This window comes from Condylura cristata, unplaced genomic scaffold, assembly GCF_000260355.1.
Source record: "Condylura cristata isolate star-nosed mole 26May11 unplaced genomic scaffold, ConCri1.0 scaffold00002, whole genome shotgun sequence".
NCBI lineage: Eukaryota > Metazoa > Chordata > Mammalia > Eulipotyphla > Talpidae > Condylura > Condylura cristata.
Genome location: NW_004567103.1, coordinates 79,199,205 through 79,221,095, shown reverse-complemented (window position 1 = coordinate 79,221,095; position 21,891 = coordinate 79,199,205). Strand labels below are relative to the sequence as shown.

The 21,891-nt window shown below is 41.3% G+C and overlaps 1 protein-coding gene across 2 annotated transcripts in view; it reads left to right on the top strand.

Annotated features, from left to right (window-relative positions):
* CCDC93 (coiled-coil domain containing 93) overlaps window positions 1-21,891 on the top strand; it is an 85,484-nt gene that overhangs the window by 14,850 nt on the left and 48,743 nt on the right. For both annotated transcript variants that reach the window (XM_012728032.1, XM_004674710.2), the window contains exons 4-8: window positions 505-616; window positions 5,844-5,942; window positions 7,011-7,067; window positions 14,428-14,528; window positions 19,158-19,194. In XM_012728032.1, the coding sequence (XP_012583486.1) occupies window positions 505-616; window positions 5,844-5,942; window positions 7,011-7,067; window positions 14,428-14,528; window positions 19,158-19,194 (406 nt within the window). The remainder of the gene's footprint in view (window positions 1-504; window positions 617-5,843; window positions 5,943-7,010; window positions 7,068-14,427; window positions 14,529-19,157; window positions 19,195-21,891) is intronic.

Below are 21,891 nucleotides of genomic sequence, written 5' to 3'. Positions count from 1 at the left end.
CCTGTACCCCAGTTCTGTATGCACAAATAAATAAATCTTTAAAAAAAAAAAAAAAAGAGTTTTGCACTAGAGAAGAGAACTCTAAATGTTTCTCTTGAGAATGAGCTCCCATGTTTTGCTTTAATATTCTGGGAAGCTGGCTGGCACAGTGTCAGATAATTATTTGTTGTCTAAATCCTATTTAAATTAAGAAATTGGTGGACTGATAACTTTTTCTATATAAAGGTGTTAGAAATAACAACCACTGCCTCTCCCATCACCATAATTTCATAAAGAAAATCCAGTAAAAAGAGCATATTTAAAGGGTGAAGGCAGTTTTGTGCCTATGTGTACACACCCCTAAATTGTGCTAATTTTTTTTCATTTTGTAGTTAGCCACGAGAAATTTGGTCATGATTCTGGCACTGAGAAACCTTTGACTCTTCTGGACCTCTGCCTAGACTGGAGACATGTTAAGGCCACTATGTGTATTCTCAACCTCTACTTGTTGTCTTCTCCTGACAGAGCTCTATCAGAAAAAATTGTCTCAGTCCTGCCAAGGATGAAATGTCCACATCAGCTGGAGCCCCACCAGATCCAGGGGATGGATTTTATTCACATATTTCCTGTTGTTCAGGTGAGAGCCTCTTGTGGTTTCTTGTCCTCAGTGTGGTGTTTTGGCCTCTGAATATGAGAATTCCTGTAGTGGTTCTGACTCCTGCGCCATCTGGCCTAGACCCTGGATCTCTGGATTTGATGGCAGCAGAACACAGTGACATTTCCTAGTGCCACCTTTAAAAGGCATCGGGGAATGTCTTCTGCCTGAGTCTCACACTGTCACCTGTCATGAAGTAGTCCCATTAGTTCCTTCTTATTGCTCTTTTAGTAAAGATACTATTCCACGTGTCCTCCCCCACCCCTCCAAGCTTTGGACCCTTCTGACCTAGGCAGCTTTTACTCCTTGCTTGTCCTTGTTCTTTCTGTTGTAACCCATCTTTCTTTCAGATTTACTTGTGCTACTTCTTTTCCCAGGGACTTTCCCTCAGGTTAAAAGTTCTTCTCCGCTCCCTTTAGCTGCTTGCTTCACATTCTTTTTAGGTCTCAGTTCCACCAAACCTCGTTGAGAATGCTCCCCTTAAACCACTCTTCTAGGGCAGGTCTTTTGCTGTATTTACTCATATGGCTGCATTCTCTTCTGGGAATCTTCCTTACTGTAGTTTGTGATCAGAGACGTTCAAGTGTGTGCTTATCCATCTCTCTCAGCAGATGGTAAGCTCCAGGCACAGGCCCCATGACTGATTTTGTGCACTGTTGTGTCCAGCATTTTCAGAATGTTAGCCATTCAGTCCTTATTTGATGATTAAATGTCCAAGGGGAGCCTTTTCTCTGTGTTGGCTCTGATTAAGTGGCTTATGCTGTACAGCTTGTGTCTGAGCTTTTCAGGCAACTTGAAAAGAGAAGGGGGCCCTCATTTCAGCATGAGTTGGGTCCCCGCCCTGGGAGGTGACCACATGGCGCGGCAGACTTCTCCTGACCCTCCCGCTGCTCCCCTCAGCAGTCTGCTTCATCAATCTGCCTTTTCTGCTCTTCATGCTGTCTCTGGTGAAGCCTCTCACTGCCCCTGCATCTCTGGCCTGTACCCCAGTTCTGTGTGCATAAATAAATATAAAAAAAGAAAAGAAAAGGAATTCACCCTTGTTGCTTGCCTTGGTGCGGTACTTTACATCTGATCCTAATAGAGTTCTTCAAAAAATAGTCCCAGTCTTATATGTGAGGAAAGTATCTCCAAAATGGTAGTTGATTTGCTTAAGGGTAAAGAACTGGTGAGTGGAGAAGCAAAGATTCCAGTCTAAACTTCCTGTCACCATTCCACCATTCATGAAGCCACCAAGAAGAAAGCTGCACAGTCCTTGCTAGAAACGTTTTCCAATTCTTTGATAAGATTATATAGATTTTAAGAGCATGAATTCTGGAGACTTCCTATATTCAAGTCTTGACTGTCCCACTTTCCAGTGTGCAACCTTGGGCAGAGGACATGACCCCTCATCTGTTCAAAGGAAAATATAACAGTACCTCCTTGATAGGATGAGAACTAAGTAAGTTAATGTGCGTGCATGTAGCTGATAGATGGACATTTTAGTAAGTTTATTTTTTATGTGTTACATACATACAGTTTTTGTTGCTGTTATTACCCATTCTGGGATTGTTCCCTCACACTCAACTTCAAATCAAATAGCATGAAATTTTTCAGTGTGAGATTGAGACGTTAACTCAGAATTTGATTTGTATGTTGGTTGTACTTTGACCAGAAGCAGGGAGGTGGTATCTGATCCATTTTTGTGAAAACAGGAAGTGGGGACCCTGGTTGGTTATTGCTGAATGTGTAACACCCCTTAAAGCCTGGCTGTCTAGGGATTAGACTTTACTCGCCCTGTGCTAGAACTTTGGGGGCAAAACATCTAGTCTAGCTATGAGTAGGTGATGGAGAAGGTGATCTTCTGGAGGTGTGGGGGCATTTTGAGTGGGAGTGTTCCATGTTGAGTGGAATGCTGGAGGGCCTGAGAACCTCAGTCAGCAGTTACCAGATTTCTTCATGTCTCAGACCTGTGAAATTTTACAGCTAGAATGGGGGTTGGCCTTTGGTTGCCACCTTTATTTCAACAGGGATATTTTAAAAAGTGATTACTATCATGTTTTCTGTTACTTTCTAAGAGAAAGACCATTTAATTCCCAATCTCAAAATAAGGAATGGTCCTTCAAATTGAATTGAATACATTCAGCATTATGAAAACCTGACTACATGCCTGTAGTTTCTTTGTGTTTTGCTGGAAGTCAGTAAACAGTCATAGGCCCGCAGTTGAGAACCATTGGACTAGTTGTCTTGTATGATTTTAGAGGCTTTTCACCCATCTTCTTACCATTTATGAAAGCTTTGGTAACAATCTCTGAAAGCCAGTCAAGAGAAAAACGGGTGTCATGTGCAGTAACTGTGCATGTTCTGGGTCATAGCTCTTTCTCCCTTGATGGACGTATAAATCCTGTGACAGCAGGTGTTTTTCTCAAGTATAGGTACTTGTGGCAAAGCATGATCATCTGAGAGGGCAGTTCCTGTCCTTCATGCAGAACCTGCAGTTGTGTGACTGAGTTTTGAAGGGAATCCTGTGCTTCACCTTCCTTATCCAATCACACTCTCCAGGGTCCAGTAGTAACTCAGTGCAGCTCTCGTTCACACGGCAGATCTGAAAAGGAAACAAGGACCAAAGGCCAGAAACTGGGTCTCCCAATCCAAATATAAGCAACAGCAACACTGAATTGAGTCGACAATGAGTCAACCTCCTTTGTTGTCCTCCTGACCTGTGGTGCAGGAGTAGAGGGGTGGGTGGTAGCCACAGTGGTTCTGTCTGACCTTCTGCCCCTACTTCTGAATTTTAGTCCTTGCCCAATGTCATTGTTTCAAAGTAGAATGGGGTGAAAATAAGGGAAAGATCCTAACAACAAAAGAATGGTCCTCACACAGTATATGCTGCCATCCTTATTCTGGGCAGTTACTTTCTAAATATGTCCTTTCCTTGAGCTGGCTGCCCTCTGGGAGCGTTTCTTCCCTCCCTGCCAGAGCACCAGGCTGTGTACCATGTCTCTCCTTCCTAGGTAGCTAAACCTTTCCAAGAGTAGCTGCCCTTTCAGGGAAATGCAACTACTCTCCCAAACCTAAGCTGGTACAGGGCTGTCAGGAGAGAGAATGGCAGCCCTGGCAGATGGCACCCCCTCCTTCATGCTCTTTAGTAATAAAGGAAATGAATGTAGAGGCAGGAAGCAGAGGCTAAGTCAGTTTTTGTATTTTGCATTTGTAGTCACAGAGGACCTGGATCATCTACAGGTTACAGGGTTTTGGTGTGTGTATGTGTTTTAATTGCCTAGTTTTATGAGAAACCACTTCTGTATGTCAGCCCGTAGAATTGGGAAACAGTTCATAAACCCATCTGTCTACTTTCCTATAGAGGAACCTCCAAGTTCTGACTCCAGTTTTGTGGCTCTCTGAGCTTTTGGTTCTGTAAAGCACAGCCAGTATCAATTTCCTTATAAAATTATGCGTATTTAGAGAGAGTTTTGAATGCTGAGCTTACCCAAACCTAGGCTGTATAATACCCCTGTTTTTATGTGAATCTTTAAGAGATTTTTGTCATATACCCAATAAGGGATTAACTAGGTGTCCTCAGTATTTCTCTCCAGATCCTTTTTACGGTCTGTAGTACAAGCAGTACAGAAAGAGTTACATTAAAGTGGCATTACAATTAGGGAAGACAGTATGAAGACACCCCAAACATTTAAGAAGAGAAGTGCCATGTTATCCAGGTATTTCGTTCTGGGAATTTATCCAAAGAATACAGAAACACTTACTCAGAAAGATACATCAACACTATATTCATTGCTGCATTGTTTATAATAGCCAAGATTTATGAGACTGACGCACTACCTACTGCGCTAATGAGGCACCTTATAATAGCCAAGATTTATAAACTTAGTTGCCTATCAGTGGATGAGTAGATAAAGGATATGTGTTAAGTTACAGTCATGCATCTTTTAACAATGGGAGCAGATCCTGAAAATTCAATCCTTGGGTGATTTTGTCACTGTGCAGACATCATAGAGTGTGGTTGCACAAAGATAGCTGATGTGGCCTGCGCCTCACCCAGGCCATGTGGGCCAGCCTATTGGAACCACCGTCATACGTTGGTCCAGGAACCTCCAAGTTCTGACTCCAGTTTTGTGGCTTTTCTCAGTCCACTTTTGTAATCCAAATTACAAAAGTGAATTAAGTGAATTAACACTTGACTGTATACATAATGGGATGCTGTTCAGTTATTAAAAAACAAAATCTTGCCCTCCCTGGTGGTGCAGTGGGTTAAAGCACAGCACTAAGAAGCTAAAGCCACTTCAGCATGAGTTCGATCCCAGCCAGGGAGGTGACCCACATGGTGCAGCAGACCTCTCCTGGCCTGCCCGCTGCTCCCCTCAGCAGTGTGCTTCATCAGTCAGCCTGTTCTGTTCCCCACTCTGTCTCTGGTGAATCCTCTCACTGCCCCTGCACCTTTGGCCTGTACCCCAGTTCTGTACGCATAAATAAATAAACCTTTTTAAAAAATGAAGTCTTGCCAATTGAAATAACATAGATGGATGAATCTGGAGGGTATTGTGCTAACTGAAATAAGTCAGGTGGACAAACAGCTGTGATTTCATTCATGTGGAACATAAAGGAAAAAAAAAGCAGCCGTAGATTATGAAAACAAAACGGTGATTACCAGAGGGGAAGGAAGATGGAGACAGATACGTCAGATAAAGGTGTCACTTGCATGGTGGTGAATGGAAACTAGACTTTTGTTGGTGGTCATCATGTAGTTTACACAGGAACTGCATTAGAATGTTGTATACATGAAGCCTACTACTTACATGAAAATTAAAGAATTACATTAAGATCTGCTGCTAGTAGAACCAGGAAGTTGCAGGGAAAGACTAATTTGTGTTGTGTGTTATCAGGTATTACAAAGCACTGTAGTACTTGTGATTTCATATGATCTGACATGAGAGAGACTAACATCCGCACCTCCGCTTTACACAGCGAGGGAAACTGAGACCTAGGGTCTGCAGTGAGGCTTTAACGCTCTCGACAGCTGCTCTGCTCCACGTCTCACTGGACCTCAGATGCTGACCGGACACAGGGAAGCAACCTGTGTTGATAGTTTCTCAGCATCTCATCAGTTCAAGTGTGATGATTTGGGTTCACAGCTTGTGCCATCTCGGAGTTGGCCTCCAATTCAGTGGTATTTCTACCCTCTCAACTCTTATTTCTTAACTTTCTTCCCCAGTGGCTGGTGAAGCGAGCTATAGAAACTAAAGAAGAGATGGGTGACTACATCCGCTCCTACTCTATATCCCAGTTCCAGAAAACCTACAGTCTCCCTGAGGTCAGTGTTCTGCTTTTCTCTTGCAGCTAAGAAGCTGAGCGTGCATTTAGAGACGTCCATGAAGGAGTGGCGTGAACTCAGGCTCCATTACAGTCCAGCCCCACTTCTTAGCACCTCTGCCTCTCCCCGGTCAGCGTTGAAAGTGGGCCTCCTGGTGCATTGTAGAGCTGCCTCTTTAACTGGGTACTGAGTGTGAAAACCTACGGTTTTTGTGTTTTTCTCTCAATTTTGTTATTTCATTCAGATCTTTTACTAAATTACAAGAGTTTAATTTAGCCATGCAAAACTCTTTGAAAGACCACTTTCCTAGGATATTCCTGGAGTAAGCTTAATAATAATTGCAACAGGGCCCTCCCTGGTGGCGCAGCGGGTTAAAGCACAGCACTAAGAAGCTTAAGCCACTTCCTCATGAGTTCGATCCCCGCCTGCCCCGGAGGAGATCCACATGGCGTGGCAGACCTCTCCTGACCCGCCCGCTGCTCCCCTCAGCAGTGTACTTCGTCGATCTGCCTGTTCTGCTCCCCACTCTGTCCCTGGTGAATCCTCTCACCCTCTGCATCTCTGGCCTGTATCCCAGTTCTGTATGAATAAATCAATAAATCTTTTAAAAAATAATAATAATAAAATAATTGCAACAACAGCAACAGCTGATAGCTATGAAATAGTTACTACCTTCCAGTTCAAGCACATTTACTTTTTAATCCTTATGAGGCTTATCCCTTGACATAGGTGTGGTCTTGTTTTACACATGGAAAAACTGAGACTTGACGCTTCAAGGTTAGGTACCATGCTCGCAATTTCAGAGTTTGGGGTTTGGAATGAGAACCCTTGCTTTCAGCATCACATTTTCTGGTCCCCCTTTTTCTTACTGACTAGATAGAGACTTGTTTTGGAGCCTTCCATAGAGGTCCTAGCTTTTTCCCATGAAAAATATACACTAATTTGGTAGAAAATTGAGACTTTCTCAGGCAGTGTTATGAGAATTCAAATTATAAGTCATATTTCTGAGCAGTTCATTGAGTTTCTGTCTTCACACACACTCTGTTAACCCCATATTTTGTCTTGCAGGATGAGGACTTCATGAAGAGAAAAGAAAAAGCCATCAAGACAGTGATTGATCTTTCGGTAAGTTCCTCTATGCCGGTTCTTCTGTACAAGAAGTAGGCTCATAGTATCTCAGTGGGATTTTGATTTAATCAGAAGAATGCTCCCTGGGGTGTCCCTCTGCTGGGGTTGCCCAGGAGCTGACCTTGGAAGTGAGGATGATGCCTGCCTGCCTCTTGTGCTCAGTACCATGACCCAGTATTCATGGGTAGAACTTGCTACAGCCACTGCCCTGGATTTTTGTTAGTTTCCGTTTTAAGAGAAAAAGATTCAAAACCTCTTCTCATGTCAGCTAGTAGCTGGTAAACTTTAAATAGGTCCAAAGAACAGATAGTGAGCTGGAGATGGTAAATTGAGGTGACCATCCACCCCACATGGCGTTGGGGAGGCAGAGTAGCTTCTAAGTTTTGTGTGGGGAGCTCTAATTTCACTTATTTCTAGTGATATCAAAAGACTTGTCCCTTAGCAAAGGGAATAAAATCTTTCCTAAATGACCAAGGGCTATGACTCTTGCAAGCATTTGGTTCACAGGGTTTCTCTTCTTCTTCCACCCTTTTTCCCATCCTGTCCTTTAGTTGTCTTATCAGTGTTTCTTTCCTGTTCCTTATTGATGAGTCCAAAATTCCACATTTTAATTGTGAATGGTAAAGTAGAGGTAAAGATAAGATCAACAGATAGGTGTGTGGTTTCTAAACCAGCATTATAGAAAGTACACAGATAGCTGCCAGATACTGCCTGAGTGCCTTCCCTGTGCTCAGCACCAAATTGGACATTTTGTAGGCTTTATCTTGTTTAGTCTTCTCCAGCAGTCATGGAGTTATATGTTGTTGTTTCCTTTTTATAAACCAGGAAGTTGAAGCTCAGACAGGTCAATAAATTCCCCATATAGTTGTAGAGCTAAGAGGAGGCAGCCAGGTTTTAATTTTACATCTGATGCCACAAACACAGCAGGTGTTGTTGCTTTTCCAGTTTTCTCACTTTCACCTGGTCATTGATTTCCCACATATTTCTGGCATTAGTTTTGTACTCATGTTCATGACTTACTTGAGGACTCAGAATTGTTATTCACCTGACTCTCAGAGACTAAATGTAATCAGAGTGGATGGACACTCTTCCCCTCCCTGCCATCCTGAGACCCCTCTGGTGACATCTGCTCTGACTTTCCTGTTTGAAGACCACAGATGGATCCTGCTGTCCAGCTGCAGAATGGATGCCTCGTGCAGTCTGTTATGTTTCTTGTTTCATCTCTTACTGGCACCATTATGTATCAACCAGCATATCTTTTCTAGTATTGCTTAGAAAGAACCTTTTTTTAAAATGCTAAATAGCAAACATTTTCAATAGTTTTAAAAATATTTAGCTTATTTGTGGCCTTAGCCATCTTTAGAGGATTTTGCCAGTTCTTTGCATTTGTCCTTGGTTATTAGCACATTTATTTGGCTTTTTGGCATATGATGTTTTGTTTTAAAAAAGCTTTTTTCCCCTTCTGTACTTACACTGTAGTAATAATGATGTGACATTAGGAAATGGAAAAAAAGTACAAAGTCTAAACCACTTATGATATCAGCAGCTAGAGCTAAGCACTGATACTCCAGACAGGAAAAAAATTAAGTCTGTCAATATAAAGAATTTGAGATCACAAAACACAGCTCTGTACTGTTTGTTGCTTGCTTGTTTTGCTCAACAGTATAGTCAAGGTGCTTTCTCCATGCCCATGAACATACTTCCATAGCATTTTTAGTGACTAGGTTATTCATTTGTGGTATTAATTTAACTAGCTTAGTTATGTCTTTTTTTTTTTTTTCTTCTAGCCATTATGTAGGACATCTTCAAATTTCATTTATTTTATCTTAATTACTTAGTTATAAGGCATTCCACAAAGTAGAATTGGGTCACAGGTCATACTGAGAGTGTCAGTACCTCACTGTCCAGCTTGTAAAACAGACAATTTAGAACTTTCACTTTTGAGCTCATCACTTTGGATGGTCACTTTTTGTCTTGGTCTCATTATTTCTGCCTGGGAATTATTCTCAACAAGTTAGTTTCTCCTCTGAAATGTGTTATTTCCTTGACTTCTGCATATTACCTTTTTACAGAATAGCTAGCTGCTTTATAGAAGGCCTGCTAGAAGGAGGTGGTATTTTCAAAGGACAGAGGAAAGTGATACTATTACCACCAAGAAGGGCTGACCACCTTTAACCACCTTCAGCTTTTGCATCATAGTTATAATGGTTCATTTGTCTTACTTGATATGCTGTTACACAGTTCACTGTCTCCTTTTCTGAGCTGCCAGCCTTCTGTAATAGTGAAGTATCTGTCCTGTGCAATGAGGTCAGAGGACCCATAGATGCATTTACTATTTATTGAGCATTTTTTGCTAATATTTAGAATTTTGGATGAGAATAGAAAATAGAGCAAACACAACAAAAGATTTCTTAGAACTTCTAGCCTAGTTGAAAGGAAATGCTTTGTTGAACTGGTGAATTAAATCACCCAAGATACATCATGCCATTTAAAATTATTCCAGCATGTTTTTCCTTAGTTGATGCTCCAAGGACACCCTTTTCACCTACCATATAAAACTTGTATAGGAGAACATGCATAAAACAATATTAGTACACTTTATTGGTAGTAATATATATATATAATATGCATATAAAAAATCCTATGCCCTAGCTCTTACTCTGTGTCTGTAATGTTGAGTGTATTAGTAAGTTAGTCCTCGCACCTCCTCTTATACCTATTTTACAGGTGGAAAGCCAAAGGTTAAAGTAACTCGACCCAGGTTGTCTGTTTGGCTGCATGCATTCAGTCACCACTACAGCTAAGACACACTGTGTGCCAAACTGACATCTGGAGCTGAGGGGGAAAGCAGTGACCTTCAGCTGGAAGGGAATTGGGGGCTCATCAAGTAAAAGATGTGGCTGTGCTTGGCAGAAGCATGCATGGGCTTTCTTTGGGGGATGCTTTGACATATTTGTTTTCAGGGTAAAGAGCTCTACAGCAGGGACCATCCAAAGGCTTAGACAAAAGAGGCATCATCCAGAAAGGGAAGAGAGGAAGTGAAACTCCCATGGTATCACAGTGGGGCTTCACATACCTCAGCTTTGTTGTTCAGCAGAGAGCAGGGAGTTTCTGGGTTAGAGATCTTCAGGGCACCAGCAGCCCTGGCTGGCTAGCAAATGTTAAATGCAGTTTTCATCAAGTCTGTAAATGAGTAAAAGTCTGCCAGTTTGGGTCATGTTTGAAATCATTTGTTGTGTAAAAAATTTGAGTTTGGTGCTAGCAGCAGGCTAGTAGCAGCCTGCTGTGAAGAAATAAACCTAGGGGTCAACTTATAGAAGTCATCTTCGGCTCATTTACATAACACAGAAATCTTTTTCTTACCCACAAAGATATATTGTTTGGTACAGACTCAAGGAGATCTGAAGTAGTTACGCTAAACCTCAAAGAACCTCAAAGAAACATGCCTACAGAGCAAAATTCATATAGGAGAATAGAAAAGGAACGAGGTTTGAGAGTGCCCTTGGAGAAAACTCTCCCTAGCTAGCTTTCCTATCTATAGACATGCTCATCTCTACAGAAAAGATTGCCATCTCTCACTCCTATGTCATGTCCTCCACTCAGTACCCAGAGACATTGTTTTGTTGTTCCATTAATTTGAGAATAAAACAGCAAACTGTTCCACTTAACAACTTTTTCTTGTGGGATCTCTGGATATTGTTTTTGGTGGCCCTATTTAGGTGGAAAGTAAGTTTGTTCACAGAACTCCTGGGCTGGGATAGCTATTAGAGTTGGGTTTGTGCTATTAAATGCTGTGAGGAGATGTTAAGGTCTGTGGAAACTACTGGAGAATGTCAACTTCTACTGCACAGGGTGAAGTCTGACCCGTGGGAGCTTTTGAGTAGAGAATGTCAAATTGGCAGTGGCGGTTGCACTGCCTGCTCTATTAGCTCACAGAGTAGTCACAAGGAGCCAGGGAGCAGGGCTTGGCTGTAGGCAATGCTGTGGCTGCGCCCTACACTGCTCTTCCCCCATCTTCTGGAATGTGACTCAGGAATTCTTCCTGCAGGTTAATCTCACTCATAACCAGATTTGTGAAGGAGGGATCTGTGATTCTCACACAAACAAGAGTTCTCTGCTTTATAAGAGAGGCACCTTCCTTGTTTAACCCCACTCGTGTGCCTTTCAGCAGCTGATGAATACAGGATTAGAGCCCACCATGAAGAGTGATCAAAGTAGAGGGATAAAACATCTTGTAGAGTGCTAGAGTCCCAGTTCTGGAGTCATTCTGTCTCTGTGACTTAGTTCCATTGTAACTATGGGCAAGTTATTTAACTTCGGTGCCTGATTCATCATCTGTATACATGGAATAAGGATAACAACGCTTCAGAAGTATAAATAGCAAATGGGCAGCACCCATGAGAGCAGGATCTGCCCGGACATACAGCATTCAGTACGTGGTAGCTGTTTCTGTTGTTCCCATTGCTGATAACAAAAAACAAGTTGAGTCTGCATACCTTTTTAAGAGCTCAGTAATGCAGAAAGCATGAGGTGTTTCTCTTTTATTAATCTCAGGCTTTACATTACTGATAGAATTGTGTTACCAAGTCTGTGACTTTGCAGAATTAAAAGAACACCAAGGGTAAGTCACTAGGAGTATCCTTCAGTACCTATTAGTTCAACACTCATTTGTCAGATAAAGAAATAGTCCTGTTGAGGGGAACTGCCTTTGCCAAGATCATGCAACTAGCTAGTCATCCTAATGCTGATAAGTTAAAGGGGTGATAGCGGAGGTTTTTTCTAGTTGTCATTTGGATCCTCATTAATCAAATCATTGCAATAATCCAGATAACTGCCTTAGATTGTATAGTGAGGGCCCTCCCTGGTGGTGCAGCGGGTTAAAGCACAGCACCAAGAAGCTAAAGCCACTGCAGCATGAGTCCGATTCCTGCCTGCCCCGGAGGTGATCCACATGGCATGGAAGACCTCTCCTGACCCGCCCACTGCTCCCCTCAGCAGTGTACTTCTACGATCTGCCTGTTCTGCTCCCCACTCTGTCTCTGGTGAATCTTCTCACCTCTCTGCACCTATGGCCTGTACCCAGTTCTGTATGTATAAATAAATAAATCTTTAAAAAAATTGTATAGTGAGGCTCCTAGGAGGGTTCCACTGAAATGACTGGTGACTAGAATGTCCACCAGGAGTAAGGTAGTGCAACAGGAAAGCCTGAGGACAAAGAGCCAGGGCGCAGAGGGCTGGGCCTGACACCCTCCTAGTGAGTCTAGAGAAATGACTCACTCTCTGCGGCTTAGTAATAAAGTGGAGGTAATAGCACCTGCTTGCCTCTGCCTTGTAGTATAGTTATAATCTGCCAAAAGTGATAGGTATATGAGGGTTTGAAAGTATAAGGAGTAATTATGCAAAGGTCAAGATTCTCATTGTTTGGCAGAATAAAAGGTCCTTGTACTGTTGGTTTCAACTTGCTATTGTTTTGGAGTCATTCCATTTTTAGAAGAATCCAATTTCTGTCTTGGGTCATTGACTCTATCATTGGTAACTAAGGAAGATAGCAGTTAAGCTCAATTATATAGTGCTGCTGTAACTGTAGATAGAGCTCAGAGGAAATTAAATTGTACATAGTAACTGACATCATATGGGTTCATTCTATTTTTCATTTCCCCATAAATCCATTTTATGCTATTTAGAGCCTCTTATTCATGTAGACACTAGCAGAAAACTAGGGAGTATTTGTGGAAACAAATTGTAAGAAGAATCTAGCGGCATTTTTTCCAACCATGTCCATCCCTTTTCTACAAAATTTTTGGCATTATTATAGTCTGTGTTTCAGAAAGAAATTTTTCATAATAAAAATTAAGTTAGCTAGAATTATCAAAGGGTAGCAGTGCTAATTGAATAAAAATGCCACCAGAGAAACAACACAGTAATGCTTGCCCTGATGCTGTCTGGTGGAGGTGGAAGCTAGATGTGGTGGATTGTGGTAATGGAGAAGCAACTAGATTACCTTGTTTGTGTAAACAGCTGCCAACTTGTACCTGGAGCCCTGAGCAAATATTACTATGGTATTATTTGATGGCTAGTTGGCAGTCAAGAAAGACATTCACTTGTAGATTGACAAGTCAGGTCATGTGGGAGTAAAGCTGTACATGAAGCATCTCTTACATGCTCTGTGTTTTGTTTAGGACACACACACAGACGTTTATAGGGTCAGAATGTGTCCTACACAAGATAATCTACATTTGTTGTGATATTTATAACTAAATCATATTCTAATTTAAAAAATTAGTGGAAGTTTATAGTGCATTTTCAGTTTTCTAAGGATAAATTCATATTGCTTTTATAAAAATTATTTGATATCTAATTTTCTGGTTTTAGATTCAAAGAATTGAAATCTTGACTAAGGATTTTTTTAAAGAATTTTTTTTAAAGAATTCTGAGTAGGTAGATATCACACTCAACACACACACACGATTGTTTTATATATATATATATAAACTTATTTGTGATTGTTCCTCTGGTTTGCACCTCTGTATAGTAGAAAGAAGATCTGGATATATAGTAACTGACAAATTGTATTTTTTCTGGAAGGTCTTAATAAGGAATAAAAAAACATTTGAGTGGCGAAATAAGCTTTGCTTCTCAAGCAAGATTCAGTATCGTAAAGGTGTTGGTTCTTCTCAAAGGAATGTGTAAATTTGGTGTGATGCTATTAAACATCCAGGTTTGACATTATAAACATGACAGGCTGATACTAAAATTCATTTGGAGGAGAAAATGTGTAGGAATAGCCAGGAAATGTGGGGAAAGACAATGGAGACTAGATAGAGACTCGTACAGCCAAAGGGGTTGAGAGGAGTCACTGGCTCTTGTCTATGAATGCCATTTCAAATCAGGGGCAGGAAAGACTGTTGACAATAGTGGCACTATTCATTTTGCATTCAGAAAGTGGAAAAAAGTTAGATCCCTATTTTTCACTACCAAAAAGAAAATCTGAATGGAGTGAAAGGCTAAATATAAACTACCAAAGAAACATGAGAACATTATTCTTCACAAACCCTCATGTAGGAAGTAAAATAAAACTGATGTTTGACAAACTGATGTCTCAGACAAAAAATACCAAGGTAAAACAGATTTGACAACTAGATTAGGTAGAAATGCTTGCTACTAACATTGAAGTCAAAGGAGTAGATTCTTTCCTTGAAAGCAGGCTGAGAACCCCCAAGTGCCTGCCATTCTCCTGCAGAAGAGCTGTACATTGCTGCAGTAGAAGACGAACCGTGGGCTGGCTGCGTGCGTCCAGCAGCTGGTCAGGAGGGTAGCTCTCTCACTCAGTACCTTGTCTGCCTCATCCACTTCTTAGGATGTTTACAAGCCCCGTCGGAAATACAAACGCCAGCAGGGAGCAGAGATGCTGCTTGATGAAGAATCTCGAATCCATGCTACACTTTTGGAATATGGCAGGTAATGGGTGCAACCCAGTCTGAATTTTCTATTTTATAAAACTATTGAAAAGAAAAACTAATTTTGATTGTTTAATGGGATTAACTTGATTCACTTGATTGAGTTTACTGTTTGTAGACTGAGATTTCTAGCACCAAAGACCGGTTCTCCCCTTTTCAGAGAGTTGGGTTGTTTGGGGGCATTTGTGGAAACTTTGGGTGGTCTGCCTTTTGTGTCTCTGCCATTTGTTAAAATTTTTAGGTATACTAAAAAATTGAGAGCAGTTACATCAGTTTTGCTTTAAATATTAGAATAAAAGTTTGTTTCCTGTGAAAATTTGTCCAGACTAGAAAAATGAATTTAGAAGTAGCTTTGTCACTTCCCAAAAACCATCTCTAAAAGTTTAAAAATAATTCTTACAGCCTCAGTTTTTCCTTAAAAACATGCAAGGAAGTACTTCTCATTGGATTTTTTCCTGGGGTATTAATGTTCATTTATGTCCTGCATTTTCTACTCAGGGTAGCTGATGCCTTGATGTGAGTATGTCTCCTGGTGCTTCCTTCCTTTGTGCTGTGTGCTGCTCTGCCTCATAACCTGACCCTCTTTGGGTGGCTAGAACTAAGAGCACTGCCTTTAGCTTCTCCCTGAGTGAGCTTCGAAGGGCTTCCCTTCTAGGCATTGCAGACAACCAGAAGGAAATTTGGCTCAATTGGTTTAATTATGCCATCTTTCAATGGATGGCAGTCACCACTTATTTTTGTTTGTGTGTTTCTGAGAGGGTAATGTGGGGGCAGATCCTTTCTTCCTAAGAATGAAATCAAGCCTGTCTCATTCAAAGGAAGTTGTTAGTTCTGGCTCTAAATTCAGTGTCATGGCTTCCCCCACAGCTCACCAGTTGCTGCTGTGACTTGAACTCCCTTTCTCAGTCAGGCACCACCAGACCAGCTATGCAATTTGCAGAGCCCATTATAAAAGGACAAAGTAGGGCCTCTTCTTCAAAATTATTAATTAATAATTATAAAGAATTTCGCAACAACCAAGTGTGGGTTCCTTCTGAGTGTGGGATCTGGTGCAGCTGGATGGGGTTGCCCACTCCAGGCACTGTGGTGGGGCCTTTCCAGTCAAGGCCACAGTCTTGATGGGGGTGGGTTTCTGTTCCGTTGTGTTGTCATATTTCCATTTTTGTGGATGCTCAAGTGTCCCTGAGGGTGAAAGGAATCAGAGATTCAGTAATGGTTTACTGAGACTAAGCTGACATTTCAGCGTCTTGTTTTGAAATTCTCAGTTTCAAGCCATCTTTTGCATGTGTAGGTGGTGGTTGCTATCATATGTGGTGGTAGGTAAAATCAGAGCATCTGTGTGCTTCCTGAGGATGGCTGTGCATTTTGATTCCAGAGTCTAGCTTGACTTTTTCAAATTTGGATTGTAAGAAAGAACATAGTGTCCCAATTCCTATCTTAGTTCCTGTTGGTCATGGCTGTCTGATTTAGCTTTTCCAATAAGGAGAGAGTGATTTTTTTGTGAGAGGTAGAGATATGGACACTTAAAGAACATTCTGATTAGTAGTTCATTCTCCTTTTTGAGAAAGATTAGTAAGAAAAATTTTTGAATAGCTTGCTCTGCTTCATCTGTACTATTAAAAACTATTAAGAGCCTCCCAATGGCAACTTGAGCTGAGATCTTTTGGACTCCAAATGTCATTATCATTATATAAATATTCTTTGAGCCCCCAGTGAGAATTTGGCTCTTGGTTTTAGAAAGATAGCCCCAGTCTTTGTCTTTTGGGCTAAGATTGAACAAGAAGAGAGTGGTTACTAAAACTAGTAAAGCAAATTGGATAAAACTTAAAAGCCTCAACTTGTTCTTACCCTTCCTCTGTGGGAAATCCACTCCCCTCCTTTTCAGCTGTCAGACGCTTTCCTCAGGATTCTATTCAATGCTCATTCTCTACTATGTGAAGATTGTCCTCATTAAGTAAAGATTTCATAACACTATATATATGTACCCACACAAACATACACACACTTATAGTGTTACAGATAGTCATTTTTATATATAGGTTTATATATATGCTGCTATATATATTACGTGTTATATATGCATATATATGTATACATATATACGTGTGTGTATATATATCGTGTGTGTGTGTGTGTATATATATATATATACACACACACACAAAGGACTTATATATACTGTGTGTGTGTGTATAGTTGAAAGTCCTTCATGTGTGTGTATACACACACACACACATACACACGAAGGACTTTCAACAGTTTGTCCTGTGAGGCAAACAGTGAATGTCAACTCCTAGGTGTAGTCATAATCATCAATATCATTAGCTGCAACAGTTTTTAATTCTCAAATCCCTTTAAATATGACCTTTTGATTCCAGGGAGGATCCCATTCAGAAGGTCCCCTTTCAGCTCTTTTCCCTGTATAATATTCTCCCCCTACTCTAGCCCTCCCCCAACCCCTTTCTGGGGAGTCTTAACCCCTGCACCTTCCTTTCCCCAATCAGTCAAGGATTGCTCTCTCTGGGACTCACCCTACTCAACACACCCTCCTCACCACTGTGAAACCTCTTAATTGCTCAGCCCCACCTAGGTATCCAGATCTCCCATCTGTTGTCAGTGCTTCTGTTTTCCGCTTCATCTCACCTTTTGATGAGAGAGAAGGTGTTTGACTCCAGATCTAGGGCATGAACAGGGGGAAGAACCAAATCACTATTGGTGTCATAGGGCTTCAGTAAGATAGGTAAACCAGAGCTCATGCAGGGACTGATGATAGATACGATAGATATGAGGGCTTGAGAGCTGGAATCTAAGCTAAGCCAGGGCCACTTCCCCAGCTTCACCTTAGAACTGGGCCTCCCAGGATGCCACTTCTGCATCCTGTCCATACTTGGGCAGCTAACCAGCAGCTCATGGAAATGAGAAGCTGGCTGTTACTGCTGACAAAGAAACCATACCACTCCTGCCAAATTACGAAGCCGCTGTGAGAACTGCTGGTCCCTGAACCAAGTTTCTACAGTAATCTGCGTCAGCACAGTGAATCTTTTATATCCTCCATCTCTCTTTTCTAGCTGTTACATATTCAGAACTCCCAAAAGAGATAAAAAGAGATAGGTAAAAACTAAACAGTATTCAGAATCCAAAGTGCAGGGGAATATGGAAAGTTTTTTTTATTTGTTTTCTAGCCTCTCTAGTATATACAAAGATGTAATTGTTACTGATTAATATAATTCACAAATTCCTGCTGTAAGGTCCTTTCCAGAGTTTCTGTGGATACTCATAATTTAACCTTTGTCTGCTGTGCTCTGGGCCTGTAGATTTATGCTTTGATGAAGGGGCGCATGAACTAACAGTGACTTTTTGATTTGATCTCCCAGTCATAGAACAACCTATTGCAAGGTGATACTTTTGACTTTTTGAGTTCTGCATTTTCTGTGGTTTATTTATTCCTTCAGCATATAATTCAAACACAAAATGTGAAAATGGCATTAGTGCCCTCCTGGAGAAGGATACAGACATGGCGAAACGATAGATGGACAGTTACTTTCTGGGAAGTGAGGGAACATGTACAACTGCAAGAATGGGTCAGCTGGGGCAGTGTCTACATAGGGACTGCTTTAGAGAGGAGGTCACTGTAGTGCTGAGTTGTGAGGGGTGAGTAGGAAAGTAGAACTGGTATGTGCAGAACTCCCTGTTGAGGCAGTGGGTGGAGAGGAGCGAGGAAGATGAGCCGCTGGAGGTGGGGCTAAACTTGTTATCTCCTTAGAAGAGAAGAGCAGTGAGAGTGCTGAGGAAGCCCTGTTTCTCCTGAGGACAGACACCTGCTATTGATGAATGCTACTCAGGCATGTGGGGTGCTGGATAAGGAATAGGGAGGAAGGATGGGGTGAAGAGAGGTTGAGGCCAGGTAAGAGGCCAACACATGCCGACCCAGCAAGCGAGGCCTGTGAGGGCAAGCACAGAAACCCCTTATTTGTCTTTCTTACATGATTACGTGTAACTATATTTCCCTATAAACTATTTAAAGGTAAGTGAGCTTGGGTGTTTTGCGTTATGCTTTTTTGTTTTAAGATTGAATGGTTTTGCATTGTTGTAGTTGCTTTAAGAAAAGAAGCATAGTTATTAACTAGAACCTGAAAATAAATTAAAATGCATTTGTGAATTTCCTTGAATTTAAGGCTGAATGAAGTATATATAGTGTTATTAGTATCACACTTGGGTTATAATTACAAATAAAAAAAATCGGCTGGAATGGAGGTTATAAAATAGCCTTTAGGGAGCATGGTTAGCTTGAGCAAACGCATTAACATTTGTTTATACAGACATTTTTAAGGCTTTTAGTGGAAGCTGTGGATCAGAAATGCAGTTCCTGATTCAGAGAGTAATGATGGCACTGAGAGAGAACTCTGAGAGTTCCCAGGTACAGTATTTATATGACAAATGGAATGGCTCGCCTTTATTAAAAAATAGTGCAATCTGATCATGAATTAGGCACTTCAAACATTGCCTCTGTTCACCAGATATTCTAAATTCTCTTTGGTGTTTTCATTTCAAAGTCCAACTAAAATGCATTTGACCAAATGTATATGATATGTTGAATCATAATTGAATCCCTCTTTTTTGTGATCCGCAGGAGATATGGATTCAGTCGCCAGAGTAAAACAGAAAAGGTAAGAGCGTAGATAATGGGAGAGAATGCCTGAGAGTTGGAAGTACCCCTCCCCTTTGTCTCTGACACTGACAAGCTGCCCAACAAGGCTAAGATGGGTCTGGGTGTTTTGGGCAGCCGGGGCAGCAGGGATATGCCACTGCTTTGATCACTGTACCTGCCTGCTGTCATCTCCAGCGAGCTGCCTCCGACAGCCAGAGAGCTGAAGCAGCAGCCATTTCACAGGGTTGGAAGGGAAAGCTGACTGAAAGTCATGGCCCTGGGGGCTAGTCTTTGGGCTCTAGGACCTAAAGACAGATGAAGACAGAGTCAACTCCTGGGGCATAGAGCCCTCCTCAGCTGATGAGTGGCTCCATCAGGTGTGAACAGGGTGCTGGCACAGATACTGGGCACAGTCCTGAGTCAGGCCTGCTCTGAGACAACTTTGTGTGGGAAAATTAGGTATGTTGAGATGGGTTTTCTAACTTCCCAGAGTCTCAGGCTTCGCCTACGCTGTTTATTATGATCCCTGACTGTTGGTAGCAGAGAGGTATTTAAATCTTAAATCTTCCCATGTTGAACCCTCACTGTATTCTAGGCCCCTTGTTCAGGGCCCTCCATGTGTTAATTTTTACTTACTTCTCTGCACAACTCTTTGAGGAAGGTACTGATGACTGCTTCTCAGGTTAGAAATCTGAGACTGGATGAGGCTCAGTGGTTTTTTCATGATCACCTAGCTCCTACAGTGCCTTAATAAGAATGTGAACCTAGGTCTGTATGACATCAAAGCCAGTGCCCTTAACCACTGTCTCTCTGCTAACTAAAGTAGTGAGTAACCTCTTAAAAAATATAGTCCTGCAGCTTCAGGTCTAATCTTTTTTTCTCTTTCCCCTTCCCACTCAGGATTTTCTAGAATGAGAAATATTCCTCCTGTTGATCTCCTGCTATTCCTCCCTTTGTCCAGATCCCACATCTTTCAGCCCTAAGCCTTCCCCAATTCCCAGTCTCCCTCTGCTTCCTGTGGTGTCACCAGAGAGGACCCACAGTGACTAAGAGCACTTCACTGACTTAGGACAATGTATTTTATCTGCATGCTTAGTTCTCAGTACATGTGGGGAAAGGCAGTAATTGTACTCTCTGATAACATTGTTTTGAAGGGTAAAATGTAAAGGCACATTGAGCTGACACATAGTGGGTGGATGGCAGAGATGGAATTAAAACCAAGTCTAGCTATTTTATGGTGTTGGGTCTTATATCTAGTTCTTTAATCCATTTCAAGTTGGTTTTGTGCATGGTGCAAGGTAGTAGTCTAGCTTCATTTTTTTTGCATGCAGCAGCCCAGTGTCCCTAGCACTATTTGTTGAACAAGCTTTCTTTGTTCCATTGTATATTCCTTGCTCCTTTGTCAAAAAATTAGCTGCAACTAGCAACAACAAATGCTGGCGAGGATGTGGAGAAAACGGAACTCTCCTACATTGTGGGTGGGAATGCAAACTAGTACAACCACAATAGGAATGCAAACTGTTTGGAGGTTCTCAAACTGCTAAAAATGGAGTTTCCATATGCTCTAGCAATCCCACTCCTAGGTATCTATCCAAAGGACACAACAACATTGATTTAAAAGGACACCTGCACCCCCATGTTTATTGCTGCATTATTTACAGTAGGGAAGATGTTGAAAAACAACCCAAATGCCCAAAAATAGATGACTAGATTAAAAAGATGTGGTACATATATACAGTGGAATATTATTCAGCGATCAAAAAGATAGACTCATGCCTTTTGCGGCAACATGGGTGGAGCTGAAAGGAATCATGCTTAGTGAAATAAGCCAGAAAGGAAAAGAAAAATACCGATGGCTTCATCATAGCAGGAGCATAAGGGATTGGGGGAGGAGGGGACAGAAACAAATGTCATAGAATAAAAATGAAAACAGTGAACTATAAACCATAGCCATTTTATGGGGGTGGAAAGGGGAATGGGATCAAAACTAGGGTGGGAAGAGTGCACTGTACTGTGGTGATGGCAAGAGTGAATTGGTAGTGAAAAGCCCATGGGGATTACAAGTGAGATGAAAAAAGCACAAAATGAAGAATGGTAAAAAAATATATTATTTAATTAAAAAAAAAAACACAAGTCTAGACTTCTGGCACATGTTTGAGGGAGAGCAGTTAATCTAGCCTCATGCAGACCCTGAAGCTGAGTGGATCCAGAGTATGGAACTTGGTCAGTAGGTGAAGCAGTATACATTCTTAGCCTTCAGGCCAGCGATTTGCAAACTTTCTTGACCACTCTTGGCAGCAAGAATTCTGTTTTTCTTTATAATATAAATAAACACAAAGCAGAAATTTCACGGAGAAGTACTTAACCATTTTCTAGATGCAGAGCATTATGGTAAATTCTGGTCTGTGTTTTTATTTAACTTATTTAGACACTATTCACACCTGCCAAATTTCATGCCCCACACATGGATCTGGCAATTTGAAAAAAATACTTTACTTTGCTGTCATCTACTTTTTTTTTTAATTTTTTTATTATTTTATTTTATAACAGTTTATTTTTACATCATTTTGTACATTTTTTTCCTCCCCCTCCTTTTTTCCCCCATCTCCACCGTCATCTACTTTTTTTTTTTTTAAAGATTTATTTATTTGTGCATACAGAACTGGGGTACAGGCCAGAGGCTCAGGGACGGTGAGAGGCTTCACCAGAGACAGAG